General features: G+C 36.5%; 1 protein-coding gene across 9 annotated transcripts in view; it reads left to right on the top strand.

Moving 5' to 3' along the window:
- The first annotated feature begins 209 nt into the window (after nucleotides 1-209).
- Nucleotides 210-22,918, top strand: part of SHPRH (SNF2 histone linker PHD RING helicase) — a 126,034-nt gene continuing 103,325 nt past the window's right edge. For 3 of the 9 annotated variants that reach the window (XR_010112539.1, XR_010112538.1, XM_063605519.1), the window contains exons 1-8: nucleotides 210-2,925; nucleotides 11,759-12,423; nucleotides 14,632-14,761; nucleotides 16,628-16,846; nucleotides 18,764-18,842; nucleotides 19,470-19,620; nucleotides 20,774-20,882; nucleotides 21,481-21,737. Coding sequence is in view for 6 of the 9 variants with exons in the window: in XM_063605519.1 (XP_063461589.1) it covers nucleotides 11,791-12,423; nucleotides 14,632-14,761; nucleotides 16,628-16,846; nucleotides 18,764-18,842; nucleotides 19,470-19,620; nucleotides 20,774-20,882; nucleotides 21,481-21,737 (1,578 nt within the window). In the remaining 3 variants the exon portion in view is untranslated. Of the gene's footprint in view, nucleotides 3,352-11,758; nucleotides 12,424-14,631; nucleotides 14,762-15,185; nucleotides 15,320-16,627; nucleotides 16,847-18,763; nucleotides 18,843-19,469; nucleotides 19,621-20,773; nucleotides 20,883-21,480; nucleotides 21,738-22,918 lie in introns of those variants that run through there. The other 6 variants (XM_034963037.3, XM_063605518.1, XR_010112537.1 and 3 more) reach the window with 6 other exon arrangements.

The following is a 22,918-nucleotide window of genomic DNA, read 5'->3' as shown; positions in this document are numbered from 1 at the left end:
CTTCATCCATTAAAGTTTTACTATGAGATTGCAGCAGTTCCATCATATCTTCAGACCCCACTTCTAATTCTAGCTCTCTTGCTGTTTCCACCACATCTGCAGTTACTTCCTCCATTGAAGTCTCAATCCCCTCAAAGCTGACACTTTGAGTCTCTGAGAGATGGAATCAACTTCTTCTAAACTACTATTAATGATATTTTGGCCTCTCCCATCAATCTCAAATGTTGTTAATGACATACAGAATGGTGGATGTTTTCCAGAAGTTTTTAATTTACTTTGTCTAGATCCATCAGAGGAATTCCTATCTATGTCATCCATAGCCTTATTACTTCTTAAATAATAAGATGTCAAAGTTAAAATTACTCTTGATCCATGGGCTGTAGAATGGGTTTTGTGTTAACAGGCATGAAAACAACATTAATCTCCTTGTACATCTCCATCAGAGCTCTTGGGTGACCAGGTGCATTATGAATGAGCAGTAATATTCTGAAAGGAATGTTTTTTTTTTTTCTGAGCAGTAGGTCTGAACAGTGGGCTTAAAATATTCTGTACATCTATGCTGTTAAGTAGATGTGCTGTCATCCACACTTCGTTGTTCCATTTATAGAGTACAGACAGAATAGATTTAGCATAACTCTTTAGGGCCCTAGGAGTTTCAGCATGATAAATGAGTATTGGCCTCAAATTCAAGTCATTGGCTGCATTAGCCCCTAACAAGAGAGTCAATCTGTCCTGTGAAGCTTTGAAGCTGTGAAAGTCCTAGATGGCCTTTTCTTTCTATAGAAAGCTGTCTTATCTACATGGAAAATCTGTTGTTTTGTGTGGCCACCTGCTTCAATTATTTTAGCTAGATCTTCTGAAAAACTTGCCACAGCTTCTACATCAGCACTTGCTCCTTCACCTTGTACTTTGATGTTATGGAGATGGCTTCTTTTCTTAAATCTCATGAACCAACCTCTGCTTGCTTCACATTTTTCTGCTACAGCTTCATCACCTCTCTCAGCCTTCACAGAACTGAAAAGAGTTAGGGCCTTGCTCTGGATTAGGCTTTGGCTTAAGGGAATGCTGAGGCTGGTTTTATCTTTTATTCAGGCCACTAAAACTTTTTCCATATCAGCATGAGGCTGTTTCATTTTCTTATCATTCGTGTTTTCATTGGAGTAGCACTTTTAATTCCCTTCTAGAACTTTTCCTTTGCATTCACAACTTTGCTAACTTTGGCACAAGAGGCCTAGCTTTTGGCTTATCTCAGCTTTCGACATGGCTTCCTCACTAAATTCCTTTGGTTTTCGATTTAAAGTGAGAGATGTGCCACCCTTCCTTTTACTTGAACACTTAATAGTCCATTGTAGGGTTATTAATTGGCCTAATTTCAATATTGTTGTGTCTCAAAGAATAGGGAGGCCTGAAGAGAGGAAGAGAGACAGGCGCCAATCGTGAAGCTTTCAGAACACACACAACATTTATTAAGTTTAGCACCTTCTATGAGCAGAGTTTGTAGTGCTCCCAAAAAACTACAATAGTAACATCAAAGATAACTAATCATAGATCACCATAACAGATGAACAGCAAGTGAACACATGCTGCTTGAAAAATGATGCTGACAGACTTGCTTGAGTCAAGGTTGCCAGAAAACTTCAATTTATAGAAAAACATATTATCTGCAAAGTACAATAAAGGGAAGCAAAATAAAAGGAGGCGGGGATTTGCTTATGGAAACAGCTTCGTATCTGTGATAAAGGAATATACTAAGTAAAATATGGACTACCCTGGACTGTCTAACACAATTACAACCGATATTCACTTGGGCAAGAACTTAGTTCAAGTGCTTCTGTGGTCACACAACCCAAAAGGCCTCCACAGCAGAAAAGCTGCTATTAGGTACTCACTAACTAAGTACTGAGTCCCCAGTGTTTCCTGAGGGTTATTTCACAGGCTCCTGACCCTGAAGCCTCTCAGGGTTATTCCAACATTAAGCTCACTTCTGTGAGGAAGAGGTGAGAGGAAAAAAGACCAATAGTGGAAGGCCAGCTTCAGCGCAACACATGTATTTAACAGTTTCTCTCATCTTTGAATATTTATTCACATTTCCCTTTAAAGTCTGTTTTTGAGGGGGGAGAAGCTTTATTCGTACCTACTTAGTGGCTGCTTTATAGCAGTAAAATAGATGCTTTTGCAGAATTATTTTCTGCTTTTCTTTTGTGAGACGGAGTCTCATTCTATCACCCAGTGGGGAGATGTCGGCTTACTCAATCTCTGCCTCGCAGGTTCAAGCATTCTCCTGCTTCAGCCTCCCGAGCAGCTGGGACTACAGGCGGGTACTACAGGCGCGCACCACAACGCCCGGCTAATTTTTGTATTTTTAGTAGAGACGGGGTTTCGCTATCTTGGCCAGGCTGTTCTCCAACTCCTGACCTCAGGAAATCCGCCCGCCTCGGCCTCCCAAAGTGGTGGGATTACAGGCGTGAGCCACCGCTCCTGGCCCCTGCCTTTTTATTAGAGCTACAAATCACACACGCCCTTCGCTTCAAGGGGAGCCCCGCCCCCTACTTCGGGCATTCAGCCATCCTGTGTTCTCTAATGGCGTGGGGCAGAGCTATCGCGAGACTCCACTGTATCCTCAGCAAGTTTTTAACAGTGTGAACTTGCGCAGAAGAGACTCATGAAGCCAGCGCAGGAGAAAGGGGGCGGGGTGCTCTGACGAGCGCGTTCGCCTTGACCCCACGCTACAGCGCGCGCCCGGCAGCTAAGCGCTGTGGTTTCTGGGTCTCCCGGGGAACCCCTACACGTTCCGGCAAAAAGCGCTCGTGCCCACCTCAAGCCCATGTTCGGTGGGTGGCGAATGCGTGCCCGTGATCTGCTGGGTCTGTAGAGGAGCGCAGGCCTGGTGCAAAGAGACTCAAGAGGCTCGGAGAACCAGCTTGGGTAGGCGCTTGGGTGATGGAAGGTCAGGGGTCAGAGGTCGGGAGGGAGGGAGGGAGGTGGTCTTTGGCCTCCGGGACCAGGGAGGGAGGACGCTGGTTGTCCTGGAGCCCGGGAAGCTCAAGGGCTGAGAGGGAGCCGCTGCGCGAGTCTTCCCCACCCCTTCCCGATCGCGGACTAGCGAACCCCGGACCACCACGTCCCTCCGGGGATAGAGTGGGGTCGTGGGAAAGGAGGCTGTGCTTCTCCTCATGCACTGGGGCCTGCGGTGTTTGTCTCGAGCGTCCAACACACTAGGATCCGGGAGTCCGTCGTCACGCTCCTCGGCCTCGCGGTCGCTTGTTTGCTCGGCCTGCTGGGAGCGATCCGGCGCTGACAGCCCCGCTCAGACTCCGGGAGCCGCTTGTGGGTCTTTCGGAAGATAACTGAGTGGGTATCCCCGTGCGCCGCAGATCTACCCCCGGAGGCTGGAACTGGGTCGCCGCCTCCCTTCTTTGTGCGCGGCATTGTGTTAGTAAAAGGGGAGGCAGAGGCTTCTCAGTCCGACTCAAAGTTCTCCGTTACCTTTGGAGGCAGATTAATTACATTCGAATTCAGAACCACTCTTTCACATTGTACAGTTTGACTGGTAGTTGCTATGTTTATGAACGAAGATAGGGGGTTGTTTGATGATTAATGGTCACTGTATAATGATCAGTTAAATAATGACCAGGAAGCTTGTACCCTTTTTCCAAGTAGTTTGACATTAGCACGAGGTAGAAATCCGAGATGTTTGATGCCTTCCAACTTGTACTTAAGGAACTTAAGGAACTTGGGGCTTTTTCTGAACAAAATAAGATAAAGTTATTACTGTTACTTTAAATTATTCCAGTGGGCATTAGTAGGAATGATGAAACTCTTGAATAGAAACGATCCATGATATCTCTACTGTCACAAAAAAAGACTATTTAGTTTATGATTAGTAAACATGCTGGAGACAGAGCAGTCCTGAGCAGTATTGTAATGATTATGTCTGTGCTCGATAACCTGCACTTTCTAGAGCTTTGAAGGACCAGTTAACCAGTAAGCTGGCAATTGAGAATAAAATAGTTTACTTTTGAGAGATGCTCTTGTATATCCTCTTTGTCCACCCGAAAGGAGCTGGACTTACAGAATTATTAAAACAAAGCTTTTATTATTAAGAGTTTAGGCCAGTAAGATTTAGGGGAAACAATTTGCTGGTGAAAAAGCTTCTTATGAGGGCATTTTAAAAGTTTATGTAACTAACATATTTTAGCATTCAGTAGAAGAAAATACTCTCACCTTGCTGGAATTATTTCTACAGAAAAGGAAAATATTATGTTAACTCTGGGTCATTAAGAGCTTCCTAGTACTTAGTAACGAGTGGGCTTCATTTCCATAAGACAACATTTTGGACCGGAATATGGCAAGTATGTAATCCTTTTTGCCCTTAATAGCCTAAACCCAGATCTACCATGGATTTGTTGTAATTCAGGATTTGTGTGTATCTTTTAAAGAGGAAATAATATTTTGGAGGGAAAAAATGTGAATTTAAGTTGTGTTATTCATTTGTTGGATTGTCTTAGTAATGTAACATTTTACGTTTATTTTTCTAGCATTCCATCCTTGTTTTCTGTTAAAGATACAGTTCAGGCAGTTTTCCCTGCCTCGTTCTAGTCATTTTTCTCAGAAATACTAGTTTCATAATACCTATAGTCTTCTAGAATGTGGATAAGAGAGACTTCTTCAAAAAGAAATAAGAGTAAAGTACCATTAGGTCCTCAAAAGGAGGGAATACATCCACGGAATTAGAGATCTTTGTTTCACCCTTTTTGTATGCCTTTACTTCCTAGCACTGACCTGGCATTGGGAGTACAACACTGAATGGGATACTACTCCTGCCCATCTTTCAAAGTGAACACTCTAGCAGTTGGGATCGAGGAGAGAGAGTCCCTTAACTCAGCTTCGCTAGTCATGGAAGCCTTTCCAGGGAAGATTGGGATGGAGACAGGCATAAAAGCAATTCAAGCAAAAGGCTTTTATATTTAAATACAAGACAGTAAAAGTGCGGTCCATATAGAAAACTTCACATAATTACGTTTTACCCAAACACTGCTAATTAAGGAGGAGGAAGAAGTAGTTGTGACTGATAAGGTATGAATAAAACCAGAAGAATATGGGACGTGGTTAGATACAGAATTTCACCAGTACTTGACTTATTAGTTGCCAAATTGCATTTTACTCATAAGTATATTTGACCAAATACTATTTTCTTTGGTTCAAGAAGTTAACCCTGAATAGAGATTTCCTTAAGTAAAGACTCAGTCAAAACCAGGAGCTTTTTGTTTGGTTGGTTGATTTTTGATCATGAATGTTTACTCAGTTAAGAACTGGACAAAGGGAGAGCATTGCTAGAAATTCTGGTGTTGACTTTTCTGCAGTTTATCATTATCACTGACAAGTACCTTGAGGCACTAATATTGGAAGAATCAGGTTGAAAGAATACATCTGAAGGAATGTGCAAATTATAATGGTGTACATGATTTAAAAGATACTGGATAGGTTTTACCAGAGAACAGAATAAATAGTTGAAGTAATGTTTTCTGGTTTAGTAATATATCTGTTAGAAAATTATTGTGGGAAACATGGCACATATTACTTCTCACATTCCATTGGCTAGGACTGGTCACAGGACCAAACCAAGCTGGGCAGTCATTTCTCAACTACTCTATACTTTGAGTGGAAATAAGTGGATTTTAGTTGGCAGCTGGTTATCCATAACAAGGTTTTTTGAACTTGGCTGCACCCTGGAATTTTTTAGGGATTCTAAAAAATAAAGGGAGTAGTGCCTGGGCCCTTCTCCAAGACATTCTGACTTAGTTGGCTAGACATCAGGATTTTTTTAAGTTCCCCTGGTGATTCTAATGTGCAGCCAAGTTTGAGAAGCACTAATCTGTGGTCCCCCATCCTGCGACATTACAGTTTGGTTATTGTGAAATGTAGTTTAGAGCAGGGGTCTCCACCCCTCAGGCCATGGACCGGTGCCAGTCCGTGGCCAGTCCGTGGCCTGTTAGAACCGGGCTGCACTGCAGGAGGTGAGTTGCGGGCAAGCGAGCATTACCACCTGAGCTGTGCCTCCTGTCAGATCAACAGTCAGTAGATTATCATAAGAGCATGAACGCTATCGTGAACTGCATATGCGCAGGATCTAGGTTGTGCACTTCTTATTAAAATCTAATGCCTGATGATCTGAGGTGGAATAGTTTCATCCCTAAACAACCCCCTCTCCACCCCACCCCTCTCCTCTGGTCCATGGAAAACTTGTCTTCCATGAAACCCATTTATGGTACCAAAAAGGTTGGGAACTGCTGGTTTAGAGTGTTCTCAGGATGATGATAAGTAGCAACTACCATTTATGGAATACAGGCCAAATTTCTAGTACTGCTGTTGTACTTAAATTATTTCTAACCACAATCCTGCTATCATCCCCATTTTAGAGATGAGAAAATTGGCACAGAAGACTGGATAACTATTCCAATGCCACACAGTCAGTAAATGCCAAAGCTGGAATTAGAATGAATATCAGACTTCAAAGCATTGCATTCTCACCTTTAAGCCACATCGCTTTGCTAATGTGAGACTCTGCTAGACAGTTGCTTTTTGGGTTTTCAGAGTTAATGATTCCACAATAACCATGTTGTTAATATTATTATGGTTAGTGTGATACATTGTATAACTGGCCCAATTCCCTTCCAACACTCCCTCTACCCTTCCACCCCCCATATCCATGCTCTTTGCCATGTGCAGTTTCACCTAGTAAAGAGGTGTAGTATATTTCTTCACCACTTGACATTGGGTCCATGGATATGTCTTGCTTTGGTCTGTGGCACCTTAGTGGTTTTTAAGCACTTTGAAAACTACTTGTGTGATTGGATTTGCGGTAATACACCTCAACCATTGCCATAAAGAACATTCCTGAGTTACTTTGCTGATCCAAGGAGAGGGGATAGGAACTACATTAAGCAGAGCCAAACTGCTTTTCCAGAAACCTAGCCTAGATTAGCCTCCTTCAGCTAATGTGCAGATCTATGAGAATAAATGATTGCTATATCAAGGTATTGAGCTTTGAGGTAGTGTGTTACACAGCATGTTTGTGGCAGTAGTTAACTGATAAGCTACTATAGCATAACTTTTTAAAGTTCCTGCAGAGTGGCCCACTTTCAGTATTCCAGCTTATGCTTTGAGGAAAACTGGACAAACATAAACACTTAGGAAATTAAGAGCTTTCTATATTATTCCACTAAGATAAGAGAGGATAAGATGCTTTAAAAGTAGTTAACCATAGCCAAGGATTGATTTTAATCCATCACCTGCACATTCATAAGTGAAGCACTGGCTAAGGGAATAGAATTCTCATGATTGACTTAAACAAGCACTGTCTGATACATAGACTTTTTGCAATTATGTGAATGCTCTATATTTGTGCTGTCCAGTACAGTAGCCACTAGTCACATAGGGCTACTGAGCACTTGAAGTGGGGCTAGTGAGACTGAAGAGCTGAGTTTATAACATTTAATTTTATTTATAGTCATGCATCACTTAATGATGGGGCTGTGTTTTGAGGAATGCATCATAGGCAAGTTTGTTGTGTGAACATCTTAGAGTATACTTACACAAACCTAGGTGGTACCGCCAGCCTACTACACACCTAGGCTCTATGGTACAGCCTGCTGCTCCTAGGCTACAAACCTGTACAGTGTATTCGGTACTGGATACTGTAGGCAGTTGTCACACCGTAGTATTTGTATATTTAAACATATTTAAATATAGAAAATGTACAATAAAGATATGGTATAAAAGATAAAAAATAGTACACCTTTGTGGGATACTTAGCATGAATGCAGCTTATAACACTGAAGGTTGCTCTGGGTTAGGGAGTGAATGTGAAGGCCTGGGACATTACTGTACACTTCTGTAGACTTTGTAAACACTGTACACTTATGCTACACAAAGTTTATTAAAAAATAAAGTAATGCGGCTAGGCGCGGTGGCTCATGCCTGTAGTCCCAGCACTTTGGGAGGCTGAGGCGTGCAGATCTTGAGTTCAGGAGTTCAAAACCATCCTGGCTAACACAGTGAAACCCCGTCTCTACTAAAAATACAAAAAAAAAGTTAGCTGGGCATAGTGGCAGGCACCTGTAGTCCCAGCTACTCAGGAGGCTGAGGCAGGAGAATGGCATGAACCCAGGAGGTGGAGCTTGCAGTGAGCAGAGATCACGCCACTGCACTCCAGCTGGGCAACAGAGTGAGTCTCTATCTCAATAAATAAATAAATAAATGCATTATGATGTTACAATGGCTATGATGTCACTAGTCCATAGGAATTTTTCAGCTCCCTTATGGAACCACTGTAATATTTGGTCCCTCATTGACCAAAATGTCATTATACAATGCATAACTGTATTGAAAGTTAAGTAGTCACATGCAGCCAATAACTACCTTATTGGATTTGCTTTGGCCAATAGTAGCTAGAAACTACTTCCTTGGAGGTGCCAAGGAAACCACTTCCTTTGAATCATAGGGCCACCTTATTCCTAAATAAAGGTTCAGTCATCAGGGAAGGAGGATAGACCTTAGGCAGGTAAATAATGTCACTTTAGTTTCTTTTATGGTTATTGGTCTATTCATATTTTCCTTCTTGGGCCAGTTTTGTTCATTTGTATTTTGTTAGCAAAATTTTATCACTTTATAATTTATCATTTTATCTAGATTTTTCAGATTTATTGAATAAAGTTATACTTAATATTAAAATTTCTAAATCTTGTGCATCTTTTTGTTTTTGCTCTTTAAATCAACTTTATGATATAATTTATATATAAGAAAATTCAATTTAAAGTATATAATTTGATGAGTTTTGACAGATGTATACTCTGCAATCATGTGTTGAACATTTATGTCACCCCAAAGCCTGCCTTCCTGCTCCTTTGCTGTCAGTCACCTCTTTATACTTCCTTGTCCCTGGTAACCACTCATCTGCTTTCTGCAATCAGGTTTTTGCCATTTCTAGAATTTCATGTAAATGGAATCATATAGTATATAGTCTTTCACATCTAGCTTTCTTCAGTTTAGCATAATGCTCTAACAGTTCATTCAGGTTATTTTACAGAAGTCTCTTTTTATCACAGAATAGTATTCCATTGTGTGAATATGCCACAATTTGTCCGTTCACCAGTTGATGGACATTTGGGTTTTCTTCCAGTTTGAGGCTTTTAATAGTAAAGCTGTTAACATTCAAGTTTAAATTTTTGTGGATTTATGTTTTGATTTCTCTTGGATAAATACCTAAGAGAGGGATTACTGGGCTGCATAGTAAGTTATATTCAATTTTATTAGAAACTGATACTTTTCCAAAGTGACTGTGCTGTGTTCAAATGTTGGAGAGTTCAGTTCTGTTTGAGCCATACTCTCAGTGTTTTAAATTTTTGACTATTTTAGTATATGAATAGTGGCATCTCATTGTGATTTGTGGGTTGAATTTGTATTGCTTTAATGACTGATGCTGGTGAAAATATTTTCATGTGCTTATTTTACACTTATAGGTCATCTTTGGTGAAATGTCTATTCAAAATTTTTGACTTTTTTAAATGTTTGTCTTACTATTAATTTGTGAGAGTTCTTTATATATTCTGCAAACATATCCTTCATCAGATACTTGATTTGCTAATATTTTCTCCCATCTGTGACTTGCTGTCATATTTTGATGACAGTATCTTTTGAAGAACCAAAATATTTAATTTTGATGAAACTTAGTTTATCATATTCTTACATAGTCTATGGTTTTTGTTTCCTGCTTAAAAATTTTTGTGCCTTTTTTTTTTTTGGGCTAATCCAATGTCATTTAGGTTTTCTCCTCTGTTTTCTTTGAGAAGTTTTAGTTTTAGCTTTTATAGTTTATTATCTATTTTTAGTTAATTCTTACATTTTATGAGGTAAAGCTTCATTTCATTGCATATTGGTATCCATTTACTAAAAGGATACCTTTCCCATTGACTGCCTCTGAACTTCTTTCAAAAATCAATTGACCATCCATGTGTGGGTCCACTACAGGACATTTTATTGTGTTCCCTTGATCTATATGTTGGTCTTTACACCACTACTGCACCATTTTTATTTCTTTTGACATATGTCTTGGAATCAGTGTAAGTCATTCAACTTTATTTTTCTTTTCTAAAATTATATTGACTTTCCTGTACTGTAGGCATTTTAGTATAAATTTTAACATCAGGTTGTCAGTTTCTACAGAACAAACCTGTTGGAATTTTGAACGGGATTGCTTTTCTATAGGTCAGTACTAAGAAATTGACATCTGAACATTTTGAGTCTTCTAGTCCATGAACATAGTACACTGTATAGATCTGTGATTATACTGTTATACTATTTTCTAAATTTTTATGTATGCTTGAAAATTTTCAGAATGAAAGTATAGTAAGTTATCTTTTACAGAAATTTAAAAATCAAGAAAAAAGTTTACTATATTTATACACATATTTTTTGTTTTTGCTTTTTATTTCCTTGTGTGTGGATCCAGATTTCCATCTGATGTCGTATTTCTTCTACCCAAGCGCTTCTTACATTACTTAGATTGTAGGTATACAGGTGATAAGTCCTTTTGGCTTTTGTTGATCTTTTTTTCACCTTCATTTTTGAAAGATATTTTGCTGGGTTTAGAGCTGTGGGGTGGGAGCAGTGTCTAAACCAGAGAAATAGGGCCAATCTGGAGAGAAGTCCTCACTTTTCAGTAATTTAATTATGGCATACCTTATTGTGATTGTTCTTTATGTTTGCCCTGATTGGGTTTCATTGAGCTTCTTGGTTTTCTGAGTTGATGGTTTTTATAGAATTTGGAAAATTTTCATGCATGATTTTTTCAAAAAGTTTTTTGTATCCTTTCCATTCTTTGCTGCTGAGATTCCAGTTTTATGCATGTTTGACTCCTTAACATTGTCCAGTAGGTTTCTGATGTTCTATTTATTGTTTTTTCAGTCTTTGTTTATCTCTACTTCATTTTTGAGTTTCTGTTGTTACTGTTGTTTCCATTGTTTAAGCTTATTCTGCTTCTTTTTTTCTTTGCCATTTCTAATCTGCTGGTAATCTCATACAATGTGTTTTTCGTTTTAGATGTTGCATTTCCATCTGCATAAATTCTATAGGAGTCACTTGTATATCTGTCATTTTTCTTTGTCATATTCATGTTTTCCTCTACCTTTAACATATTGAGAATATTTACAGTAGCTGTTTGAATGTTTGTTTCTGCTAATTATATCATCTGTGTCTTTTCTGGGGCTTTTTGATTTTTTTCTTGTAATGGGTCTTATTTTTCTGTTTTATTTTCATTTTTTTTTTGCATGCCTGATAATTTTAGATTTGATGCCAGACATTTGTGTTAGATTTTGTTCCTCTCTTTTAAGTATTGTTGGGCTTTGTTCTGAGGGGGGCAGTTAAATTACTTGGGATTGAGAGATTTACCTTCCTATTATATTGCTTATTAAATGTATTTCTACAATTTATTTTATTTTATACAACAAATTGCCTTTACTAAATTATCTATTAAAGACTAGCAAAACTATTAGAATTTATTTGATAAATGAGATTATGGTTAATATGTTCATTCCTTAGTCATAATGACCTGGTAAAAAATTACTCATTGCCTTATATCTCACAGAAGATTTCATATTATGTTTATGGGCTATGAATTTATGCTGAATTTCTCATCTGGTTACCCTTAAAGACTAAATCATCTCTTGTCATACCTCCTGTTGTTTCATTTGTCCTCTAGAGTTCACAGTTACCAGCCAAGAAAACTTGAAAATGAGCAGCCGACGGAAACGTGCTCCTCCAGTGAGGGTAGATGAGGAAAAGAGGCAGCAGCTTCATTGGAATATGCATGAGGACAGAAGGAATGAACCTATCATCATAAGTGATGATGACGAGCAGCCCTGCCCAGGTTCAGATACCTCTTCTGCTCATTATATCATTCTAAGTGATAGTCTAAAGGAAGAAGTGGCTCACAGAGATAAGAAGAGGTGTTCAAAAGTGGTGAGCTTCTCAAAACCAATTGAAAAAGAAGAGACTGTTGGTATTTTTTCCCCTTTGTCTGTAAAGTTAAATATTGTGATTTCTCCCTATCATTTTGATAATTCCTGGAAAGCATTTCTAGGAGAATTAACTCTTCAGCTTCTTCCTGCGCAGAGTTTAATTGAAAATTTTTCCGAAAGGAGTATTACATTGATGAGTTCAGAGTCAAGCAATCAGTTCCTGATTTATGTTCATTCAAAAGGTGAAGATGTAGAGAAACAAAAAAAAGAACCAATGAGTATTTGCGACAAGGGTATTCTGGTGGAGTCATCCTTCAGTGGTGAAATGTTAGAAGATTTGGAGTGGCTACAAAAGAAGAGAAGAATAAAACTCTATCAGAAACCAGAAGGAAATCACATTATCAAGGTACTCAGTTTTTTGTGGTGTCTTTTTTGAGGCTCTTCTACATTGGCAGTCCACTTTTAAATTAACTTGTGAGAGAAGTCTGAAAAGCCAGCAATAAGCCTTTCATTGTTAAGTTTCAAAGTACACTTTAAGCTTTTAATAACTATTCAAAGTATGTTACAACTAATCATTTTCAGGCTACACTTTTTCAAGATCTTCCATCTCTACTTTCAGTGACTTGTTTTGGTCCTCATCATCAGTTCCTCTTACTGCAGCAGTCATTTAACCATTTATCTGTTTGCTATTTTGCCTTTTCAAATGCTTCGATTTTGTCTCTGGAATTGTATGATTGAATGCAAATGAAATTCTACCCATTACTGCCTACAGAATTAAGTATAATCTTTCTAATCTGGCACACAAGTTCCTCTCTTGACAAGCCCTTGAGCCTTACCCTTTATTACTCTGCTTTTTATTTTGTCCCAGAAACTCCAAATTGATTTATTTTCTCCATATACCACACTGACTTTCTGCGTCTTTGCTTTTGCTCTTATAGTTAATTCTGCTTGAGTTGTTCCCTTCTCCTTCCCTGGTAATTCCTGGTTATTCTTTAATATTTAGTATAGCATTTAATTCACCTAGGGAGATCGTTTCTTAAATCTGTTGGTAGTATTATGTGCCCTCTCCTCAGAATCTCTGGTAGATTTTTTTTTTTTGGCCTTGGTGGCTTGTCACATACTTAACATTTTAGATCATTCCCCTCTGCTAAACTATGAAGCCTTTCATCTTTACAGCCTAGTAAAGTACCTGGTACCTAAATTTTCAGTAGATGAATGAATAAATTTGTAATTTATTTCAGTCTCTGTCATTCACTGGCCAAATAACTTTATGTGAATAATTTAAATGCTCTAATTTCAGTTTCTTTATGAAATGTAAATAATACCCATTCTTCTTACAGCATAGAATTGTGTTGAAAATCAGGCCAGATAATGTAGGAAAGTATACTTTGTAAACTGTGAAGCAAGTTAATATGCTTTTATGCTAAACCTGAAAATTTAAAACGTTAATTTCATGTTGTTTAACTGAAAACTGTCTCATATATTTCTTGCGTCGATAACCTTATAGTTTTAGAATTGTCAGAAGGAAAGGAGAACATTTAGAATTATTAGATTCCAATTAATTTTTCCCTGTACAGTGAAACTATGTAATCAAACATTCCCTCTCTTTACTGATTTTGCCAAAATTGTGGCTCAGTGATAATAAGTATGTAACAATTTATGACTCACATATCTGTGTTCTATCTACGTTCCCTACAGACCAAGTGTTAATCTATTCTGTTTTTCCTGATCCTGAATTTTACAAATATTTAAACATTTATTGCTGCTGTAGTAAGACATCACCAAGCGAGCCAAGACAGAATACTAGCAGTAATGAAATACACTCTTTGTCATTCATTTCTGTGTAAGGCTGGTGGATTCCTGTTCTGTAGTGAAAGAATATGAGATTCTCAGTGATTAGGGACTCAGGTACAACATAGTCAACATGAAGTAAAGGGAATTAACATTTATCGAGTGTCTACCATTAGAAACTTTTATAGTTATATTATTTAAGATGGACTTCTCTCCATTTTGTAAATGAGAACACTTGGGTCAAAATCAATAGGTTATTTTTCTCAAATTCATTTAGCTTCTAAATATCAGTGCCAGTATTCAAAATCAAGTCTTTCAACTGTAAAACTTCATACCACATTGCTTCACTAGGGTCAAAATATTCACATTAATCAAGGTCTGTTTTTTTACACGTTTTAGTGTTTGATTCAGTAATGAGGATGCCCAAACCTAACTGTGCAGAATATTCCTAACATGTATGTCATAATCTTCTGGGGAAATCGGCATTTTTAACAAACTTGACTGATTAATTCATCAGTTTTGGGAATCATTGCATTGGTAGATAGAACTAGGTGTTCTTATCACATTCTCCCAGGTTCGATTTCAGTTAGGGGAATATTTTTTTCCAGCAACTCGAATTGTACATTGTAGGCACTTACATTTGTAATTTGTTAGTGAAAATGAAACACGTGGGGGAAATTTGGTAGGTATGTATTTATTGTTTGTGTCACACATGCTATGAATACCTTTAAAAGTAGTGATGCTAATTTTTTCTTGCTTATGTCCTCATAAAGAATGGTATATTTCAAATGAAACTACTTTTATTTTGATTAATTATTTGTAGGTTGGAATTTATCTTTTGGAAGCTGGCCTAGCAAAACTAGACTTCTTGAGTGATGCAAATTCAAGAATGAAAAAGTTCAATCAGCTCATGAAGAAAGTAATGGAAAAGTTACACAATTCTATTATTCCAGGTAATATTTACAGTAAACTTAAAAATTGCTATTACTTAGGAGTTGTGAGTTTTTTCCTCTAACCCCTGGACATAACAATCAGAAAAACAGCTAATAAAGCCATAATAAAAATTAAATGATTATATGGCAAATTATACTTATTTGAAATGCACCCACTAATATAATTTGTTTCTTTGGTTAACTCTGTGCTTACCTTATATTAAATATTAAAGAAATATTTGTGAAGTCAATATGCAAGTCAAAAGGCAGAGTCTAAAGGGATCTGAGCTGGTTGGGATTTTTGCATTATTCCTGTGCTTTTATTTTGTCATGGGCCAGAAATTCTTGGCTGGCGTTTATTCCACCTCTCCTTTGCAGTCTGACAAATAATTTCAAAAGCCTGATTCCCATAAAGACCAGATAACTTTGCTCTGTTTCTTGGCAAGACGTTGCATCTTTGGTCAGGACTGCAGATTCAGAATTGTCTGCCATTGGTCACCTTGGGAGAGTGTGGATGGCTTGGTGCAGCTCATCAACACTACTGGAAAAACAGCCCAAATTCTCCAAGTTCTGCTCATGGTGGGTCAGCATTATTTCAGGTGCAAATTATAGAACATTGTCATACTGGAGTATTTGAAAATCAGTTTCTAACTTCGATTGTTATTTCTCTAGTACATTCTTTGCAATGCTTTATAATATCAGTAATAGTAAATCATTTTGCAAGTTAGATACTTTAAATGAGGAAATCTCTGGTTTCGGGATTAGAAGGAATGAATTTAAGTACATCTAGAGTTTTTAAACTTATGGCCTTTTAAAAATATTACAATTTGTTCATTTTAAAGCCTGGTATCTAAGGAAAACTTCAAATTTAGCTATTAATCTTAGATTATATAATTATAGTAAAAGTCTAAAACAACCGAGCATAAAGCTGTACATTAATTGTGAAGTTTTGGAAATTTTACATGGCATATTTATTGGAAAAAAATAAGTTGTGAATTTTTTGGTGTGATCTTTTAGTTTTAGAAGTTATGAGGTATGTCCTATAAAAGTATATAGGCCTCTTTCAAAGCAATTCAGAAATAAATGATATACTTTTTCACCTTCAAAGAATTATGTTTTTAATAAAGAACCGTTAGCTGAAAGGAGTTTGTAAATATGTTCAAGGTTTTTATTACTTTTTTCATGTTATAGTAAGTATAAATCTTCTTCCACAGAACAATTGTGCCCACCAAGTGAACTTAGTGTTTTTACAAATTTGCATTAATAACATAATCACTTGTCTTCCAGTTGGCTGCTACTGCTACCAAATGCCTATCCTTTTCTAGCATAAGAAATAAAATGAGAACCCATTTCTTATTGGGCATAGAACAGTTATGTCTCCATATGGATTTTGTATGTTAAAATTACAAAAGTAAAGTAAGTTGTTCCTATATAAACTTCAAACAGTATTCACATTGAGTTCCTCAAATGTTTATAAAACATCCACAATAGACAATACACGTGTTAGCTACGTGTCAGCTTCTCTGAGGGGCTACAAAAATGAAAAACTTTGCCTTTGTTACCCTGGGGAAAGGACCAATGGACATAAATGATTGCAGTACCAGATAGATTACAATGTAATAATACTGTATCCACAGAGGAGAACATAATTCCAGCCAGGGAAAACAAAAGAAAATGCCATGGAAAAAGTATCAGTTAAACTTTCTTGAAGAATGGATGAGTAGATTTTTGATTAATGAAGAATTAAAGATAGGGCCTTTCAGTGACAAAACACACTGAGCAAGGCCCCAGAGTTGGGCAAGTTCATTGTATGCTCTTAGAATAAGAATTGCTTATAGTTAGAAAAAACCTATCAGTTTTTGAGTACATTTGCTGTGTGATGTACAGATGTGTTGGAAGAGGATGAAGATGATCTGGAGAGTGAGCCAGAGGGACAAGACATTGACGAGCTGTATCACTTTGTGAAACAAACACATCAGCAAGAAACGCGGTCCATCCAAGTGGATGTCCAGCATCCTGCATTGATCCCTGTGTTGAGACCCTACCAAAGAGAGGCTGTCAATTGGATGCTACAACAAGAGTGTTTCAGAAGCAGTCCTGCTACTGGTAAGAATAAGATGTTTAAAGAAAGTCCAATTGATTAGAGAGATTACATCAGAGACAATTAGGGCAGGGTGAAATTGATCATTAAAATAAACATCCTGAAAATATAAGATAGAATGGGTGCCATAAACAAAATTATTTTCTAAGAAATTCTTTAAAATTGAAATCTAGAAAAATGAATTTGTGAGTTTCTTCATTCATAAAAGTTTGTACTGGTTTTTCTTGCCAAAAGGAAATCAATCCTGCCTCAATTGGAATTTTTAAAAACCAAGAAATTTTTTTTACATTCCTTTCAAACAAAGAATTGCTCTTTAGAATCTGGTCCAGTGGGAATCTTACTGACCATCTGCAAGAAACTCACAAGGTAATGGTGAATGTTGGTGACAGAAAGCAAATTTACAAAAGTAGGAGACTTATGTGTGATGAATTTTCCTAGATTTTGCATTTTTTTCTTTACAATAATAAAATGTCATCTGTTGAGTATTTTTATGAAAGTAGTAGTTTTACGGGAGGCATTTATGCCACTTCTTTATTGCTGTCTTTTTTCAATAACTTTGTGGGGGTAAAAGTGGTTTTTGGTTACATGGATGAATTGCATAGTGGTGAAGTCTGGGCTTTTAGTATACCCATCACCTGAATAGTGTATATTGTACCCACTATGTAATTTTTTATCCCTCACTTCCCTTCTGAGTCTCCAGTATCCGTTATACTATTCTGTATGCCCCCATGTACTTATAGCTTAGCTCACACTTGTAAGTAAGAACATGTGGTATTTGTTTTTCTGTTCCAGAGTTACTTCACTTGGGATAATGGCATCCATTTTCATCCAAGTTGCTGCAAAAGACATTATTTCATTCTTTTTTGTGGCTGTATAGTATTCCATGGTTTCCATGGTGTGTATACACACCTGCCCCCCTCCACACACATTTTCTTTATCCACTCATTGGTTGATGGGCACTTAAGTTGATTCCATATCTTTGCAATTGTGAATTTGTACTGCAATAAACATGTAAGCATGGGTGACTTTTTGATATAATGACTTGTTTCACTTTGGGTAGATACCCAGTAGTGTTCTGGAGTGAATGATAGATCTACTTTTAGTTCTTTGAGAAATCTCCATACTGTTTTCCATAGAGATTGTACTAATTTGCATTCCCATCAGCCGTGTAAAAGCATTCCCTTTTTACTGGCTTCGTGCCAACATCTATAGTTTTTTGAATTTTTAATGGCCATTTTATTCTAGAATATAAAAATATAAAATATCTATTAATCTCTAAAAAAGCCAATTAAAAATTACTTGCTGTTTCATTGATGGGTAGAGACATGCTACTTATTTGGCAGTTGGTTTAAATAAGTTAAAATATTAAGGAGAAGGCTAGTGGAAGATTCTGGTAGAAACAAACTCAGCACTTCTGAGTTATGGTTTTAGATATTTTTTTCCCAGTTAAGTAAGCCTTTCTTCCCACTCTCAGACCCGTAGAAGAGGTCAGGTCTGATTCGGGTAAATGTATTTAGCCACCTAGCATATGTCTATTGAGTTATTCAAAGACTTCATATAATTTATTGCAAGATTTATTAAAAATAGACTCATTCATCAGGTAGGAGCTGGTTATATGTATTAGTTTTCCTGTTAATTCTCTGTAATCTGCCACACTTTGCTTATCTGTCCTATTATTTGCTGATGTGGATTTGTGCCCAAAACAAAGGGAGCTAAAGAGTAATATCAGAAGAAAGGAAATAGAGGGACTTTTAGCTTTTTACTCATGTGTTAAGTATGTGGCTTTTCCAGAATGAGATTTCACAAGAATATGGGTATCACTATGCCAGAGTATCCTCACTGTTAACCTATTCTTTTTTTAATGTGATTATCTGACTGAAGGGAAAACAAAAATTTGTTATTATGATTATATTTTTCTTTAGAAAGTGCCCTGCACTTCTTATGGCGAGAGATTGTTACATCTGAGGGTCTGAAACTCTACTATAATCCATATACAGGCTGGTAAGGCAAAATTTTACTTATATCTTGATTTAAAAGATAAATATAATGAAAAACTGTCTGAGATTGTTAGCATATCTGTAACTTTGACTCTACCTCATGAAGGAATCAAAGGTGAAGTCTTATTAGACATATCTATGGATAGGATAGATTTAGAATTAATAGCACTTGTCATTTTTCAGTAAATGAATTTGGAATAATAGACATAAGGTGCTTAGTTATCAAGATTTAAAGAGATTATTATTCAAAGTAAAAATATTATCTTGTTTATTATGGGGCCAGTTTTATTTTTTCTTAGTAATCATTAAACATCATGAATGAATCAGTAGTTATTGCCCTTTGTATTTTTTTTTATTCATAGATTCATAAAGGTCATAGAAAGAAGGCAGACGTGTTCTCTTTTAACTACCACTCATTTCTGCACAGTTACTTGTCAGCTCAGGCAGTTTTTTTGGTTATCACCGTTCTAATGTTTGTAATCTAAGGTTTGAATTGTTTTGCCCTAAAATATAGTTTCAATAAACTTAGAGTTTATGCATTGCTTCCAGTTCTCTTTAGGAAAAGTAATTAGGAACATTGTAATTTGTATTCACATTCCTATGATGTGATTTATCTTGTTTTTTTCCTTAGCATCATTCGTGAGTACCCAAATTCTGGGCCGCAGTTGCTTGGTGGAATTTTAGCAGATGAGATGGGTCTTGGAAAGACAGTGGAGGTTTTGGCTCTGATTCTGACACATACTCGACAAGATGTCAAGCAAGATGCTCTCACTCTTCCCGAGGTAGGAGGGGTATAGTAGGGCTTGCAAAAGCAGGGGACATATGTTCTCGAAAAGCATCGTATGTTGAACATTTGCTTGGCACTTAAGTCAACACTTTCTGTTCACTCTGTGGGTAGTGATTTATATTAGTGGTTAGTTAACTTCAAGTGGGCAGAGAGAATGGGGTGTTTGTGACCCAGAAGGTTTATTTTTTAAGTAATGTTGGCCAACTAGGAAGAGAATTTGTGATCACTTACTGAACTTCCTTCTAGTTGGCAGAGAAACTCCTTTACAAAAGTACTGTTGACTCCTCAAATGTTTTGTCACTAATAAAGTCTCCATATTACTACTAAATATTTTTAAGAGCTATTTTAAAATGTTATACAAATCTCATATATATAAATCTTAGAACCAAATAATTAGAACTTTGTTAAAGAACAAGTAGCTTAGTAAATAGATTGCTAAATGAAACAAACTTCAAGTCCTTGTCCCAAAATACATAATTGTGTTTAAAAATATAAATTTTAGAGTTTACAGAAACAAAGTCCACTAAGGCAAATATAGTATATAGCTCATATTTTCTAGTAATGAAATCTGAAATCAGCCCTTACATTAAATCTTGCTGAAATGAAGTCAGTAGTTAAAGGTATAATTATAATTAATTACCTCTAGGACCCACCAGTCTCACAGCTTTAGCATTATGTTATCTTTCAGTAGGGTCAAGTCTGCAGAATTAGCCTTTCAGATTTGAGTAGAAAATTTAAAAAAAAAATGTTTTCTTCGTAGACAAATGACTTGGAATATATTGACTTAACTATCAGTAACTTCTTTCTGAGATTTCCTACTCATTACTATTTTAATTCCAAGTTATTTTCATATTATTATAAATTCAATGGGTTAATTTTATATTTAAATATACCTTTAAAAGTTAATTTCAGAGGTTCCACACATAACATTTAGGTAATTTAAGATAATATGCACAATTTTTTAAGTGATAGCTAGCTGTAAACTCAGAAATAAAACTGTGTATGTATCTACAGCTATTTGGCCCTTTCTCTTGCAATTTTTTTAGAACTGTTTTGCATTTCCATAAAGAAGGAAAGTTAATTTCAATAAGCAATTCAGAATACTGAAAGCAAAACACTGTGTAACTACTGACTGTTGTTTGTATCAGGGAAAAGTGGTGAATTATTTTATTCCGTCACATTATTTTGGAGGAAAACTGAAAGAGACAGAAATCCAGAATATCGAATTTGAACCAAAAGAAAAAGTTCAATGCCCTCGTAAGTATGACATCTCTTAAAGGAAATACCTTCTTATAGTGATCTTTGCTAGAGTTCTTGCAATCCTTAGAGATATCTTGTAATTGTTATAAATAATTGTTTTTACAGTTATATATGCTTTTCATAAATGAATTCAATTACAAGTCATAATATCTTAACAAAAGTAAAGATGTATTATTTTGTTTGACTTGGCCCAGGTAGTTCTTGCTCAGTCTGTTATATTTAAATCTCTTTAGCTTACAGTTTAAACCAGGCTTTATTTATCTTTTAGGAAATGAATGTTTCGCATACTAATGGTAGCGTATACTTAAATAATTGTGAGAGTTTTCTTTTATAATTTTGAATGATTGTTGTTTTATAGTATTAACAATTCAATATGAGTAATTCTTCCTTCGATTATTTTTGTTACAGTAATTTGTTTCTTAATATGCTGAGATACATTTTTATTACATATTTTTTCAAAATGGCACTCTGCTGTAATAAATCTTTGATTTATTTTTTTCTTAACTCAGTCCTCATGCAGATTAAGATTAACCAAGTTTTACTTTCTTTTCATTTTAATTATTTTGACTGATTTAGCATATCCTTTTACATTTAGCTACACGTGTGATGATACTGACAGCTGTGAAAGAAATGAATGGAAAAAAAGGAGTGTCCATCCTTTCCATCTATAAGTATGTCAGTTCTATATATAGATACGATGTTCAACGGAACAGGAGTCTTTTGAAACGGATGCTGAAATGTTTAATTTTTGAAGGTCTCGTGAAACAGATCAAAGGCCATGGTTTTTCTGGGACTTTTACATTGGGAAAGAATTACAAGGAAGAGGATATATGTGATAAAACAAAAAAGCAGGTAACAGAGCTTAAGTTCAGCTCTATATTAAGTACACGTATGTGATACCTTACTGAGTACATTGACAGATCCCACCTTGAAACTGAAACTCTTACGATCTGAAGATAAAAAAATAGGAAAAGTACTTATATCTGTAACTTCTACTTTCTACTTTGTGGATATAAACTCCATGAGAGTAACTTTACTTTGGCTATCATTAAACCCAGAGAATAATGCTTGGCGCATAACAAATACTCAGATATTTATTGAGTGAATTAAAAAACTAGTTGGCTAAGTGTATTATAGAGTATAAAGCATCTTCTGTATTATTTATTTTTATTATTTTTTTAAGACACAAGGCATCTATTGCCCTGGCTAGAATGCAGTGGTCATAGCTAGCTGCAGCCTTGAACTCCTGTGCCAAGCTGTCATCTTGCCTTAGCTTCCCAAGTAGTTGTGAGTACAGGCTCATGTCACCATGCCTGGTTAATTTTTCTTGTTTTTTTGTAGAGACGGGGTTCTCACTATGTTGCCCAGGCAGGTCTGGAACTTCTAAATTCTCATTTTCTTTATATTATTATCTTATACAATTTCTGCATTTTGTTAGAAAACTGCTTCTGTTGGGCCAGTAATTTCAATTTGCTTTTAGGAAAATAGTTATAATATTTGCAATCATAAATAAAGATTAATGACAACAAGTCAAAATGTGGAGCTACCAGCTTGGCCACCAAGAAAAAGACAAAAAATTTATTTTCTGGAGTAGGGAGTCTATATTATCCTTGGGTAGCACTGAAGACAGCAGTGAACTGTGCTTTTGGTAATCCTGCTACCACAAAAACTAGAAGATTTCCCTCAGTTAATGCCATTGATTACATGTTGTGTCTTAACTCCCCTGTTTGACCTCAGCCCTGATATGCCTTGGAGGAAGCTGTCCCTATTAACTACCTGCCTATCATACTCCCACTATGTTGTACAACCCTCTTAGGTGTTCCCATAGCATCATTTTACTTTTTACTGTTCTCACTTTTCCAGTAGACCCCTTTGAGACCGGGGGCCAAATATTGTTCATATTTGTGTCCCTAGCATCTAACACAACTACTGGCACAGAATTGGCATTTAATAAGTAATTGTAAGAGAGGACATATGTAGAAAAGGGAAGGAAAGAAGGAATCAATTTGCTAATTGCAGTAACCAGTGGATTA

Source organism: Pan paniscus, chromosome 5 (genome assembly GCF_029289425.2).
Source record: "Pan paniscus chromosome 5, NHGRI_mPanPan1-v2.0_pri, whole genome shotgun sequence".
Classification (NCBI taxonomy): domain Eukaryota; kingdom Metazoa; phylum Chordata; class Mammalia; order Primates; family Hominidae; genus Pan; species Pan paniscus.
Note: the sequence above shows the minus strand (reverse complement) of the source record. Positions and strands in the feature narration are given on the sequence as shown.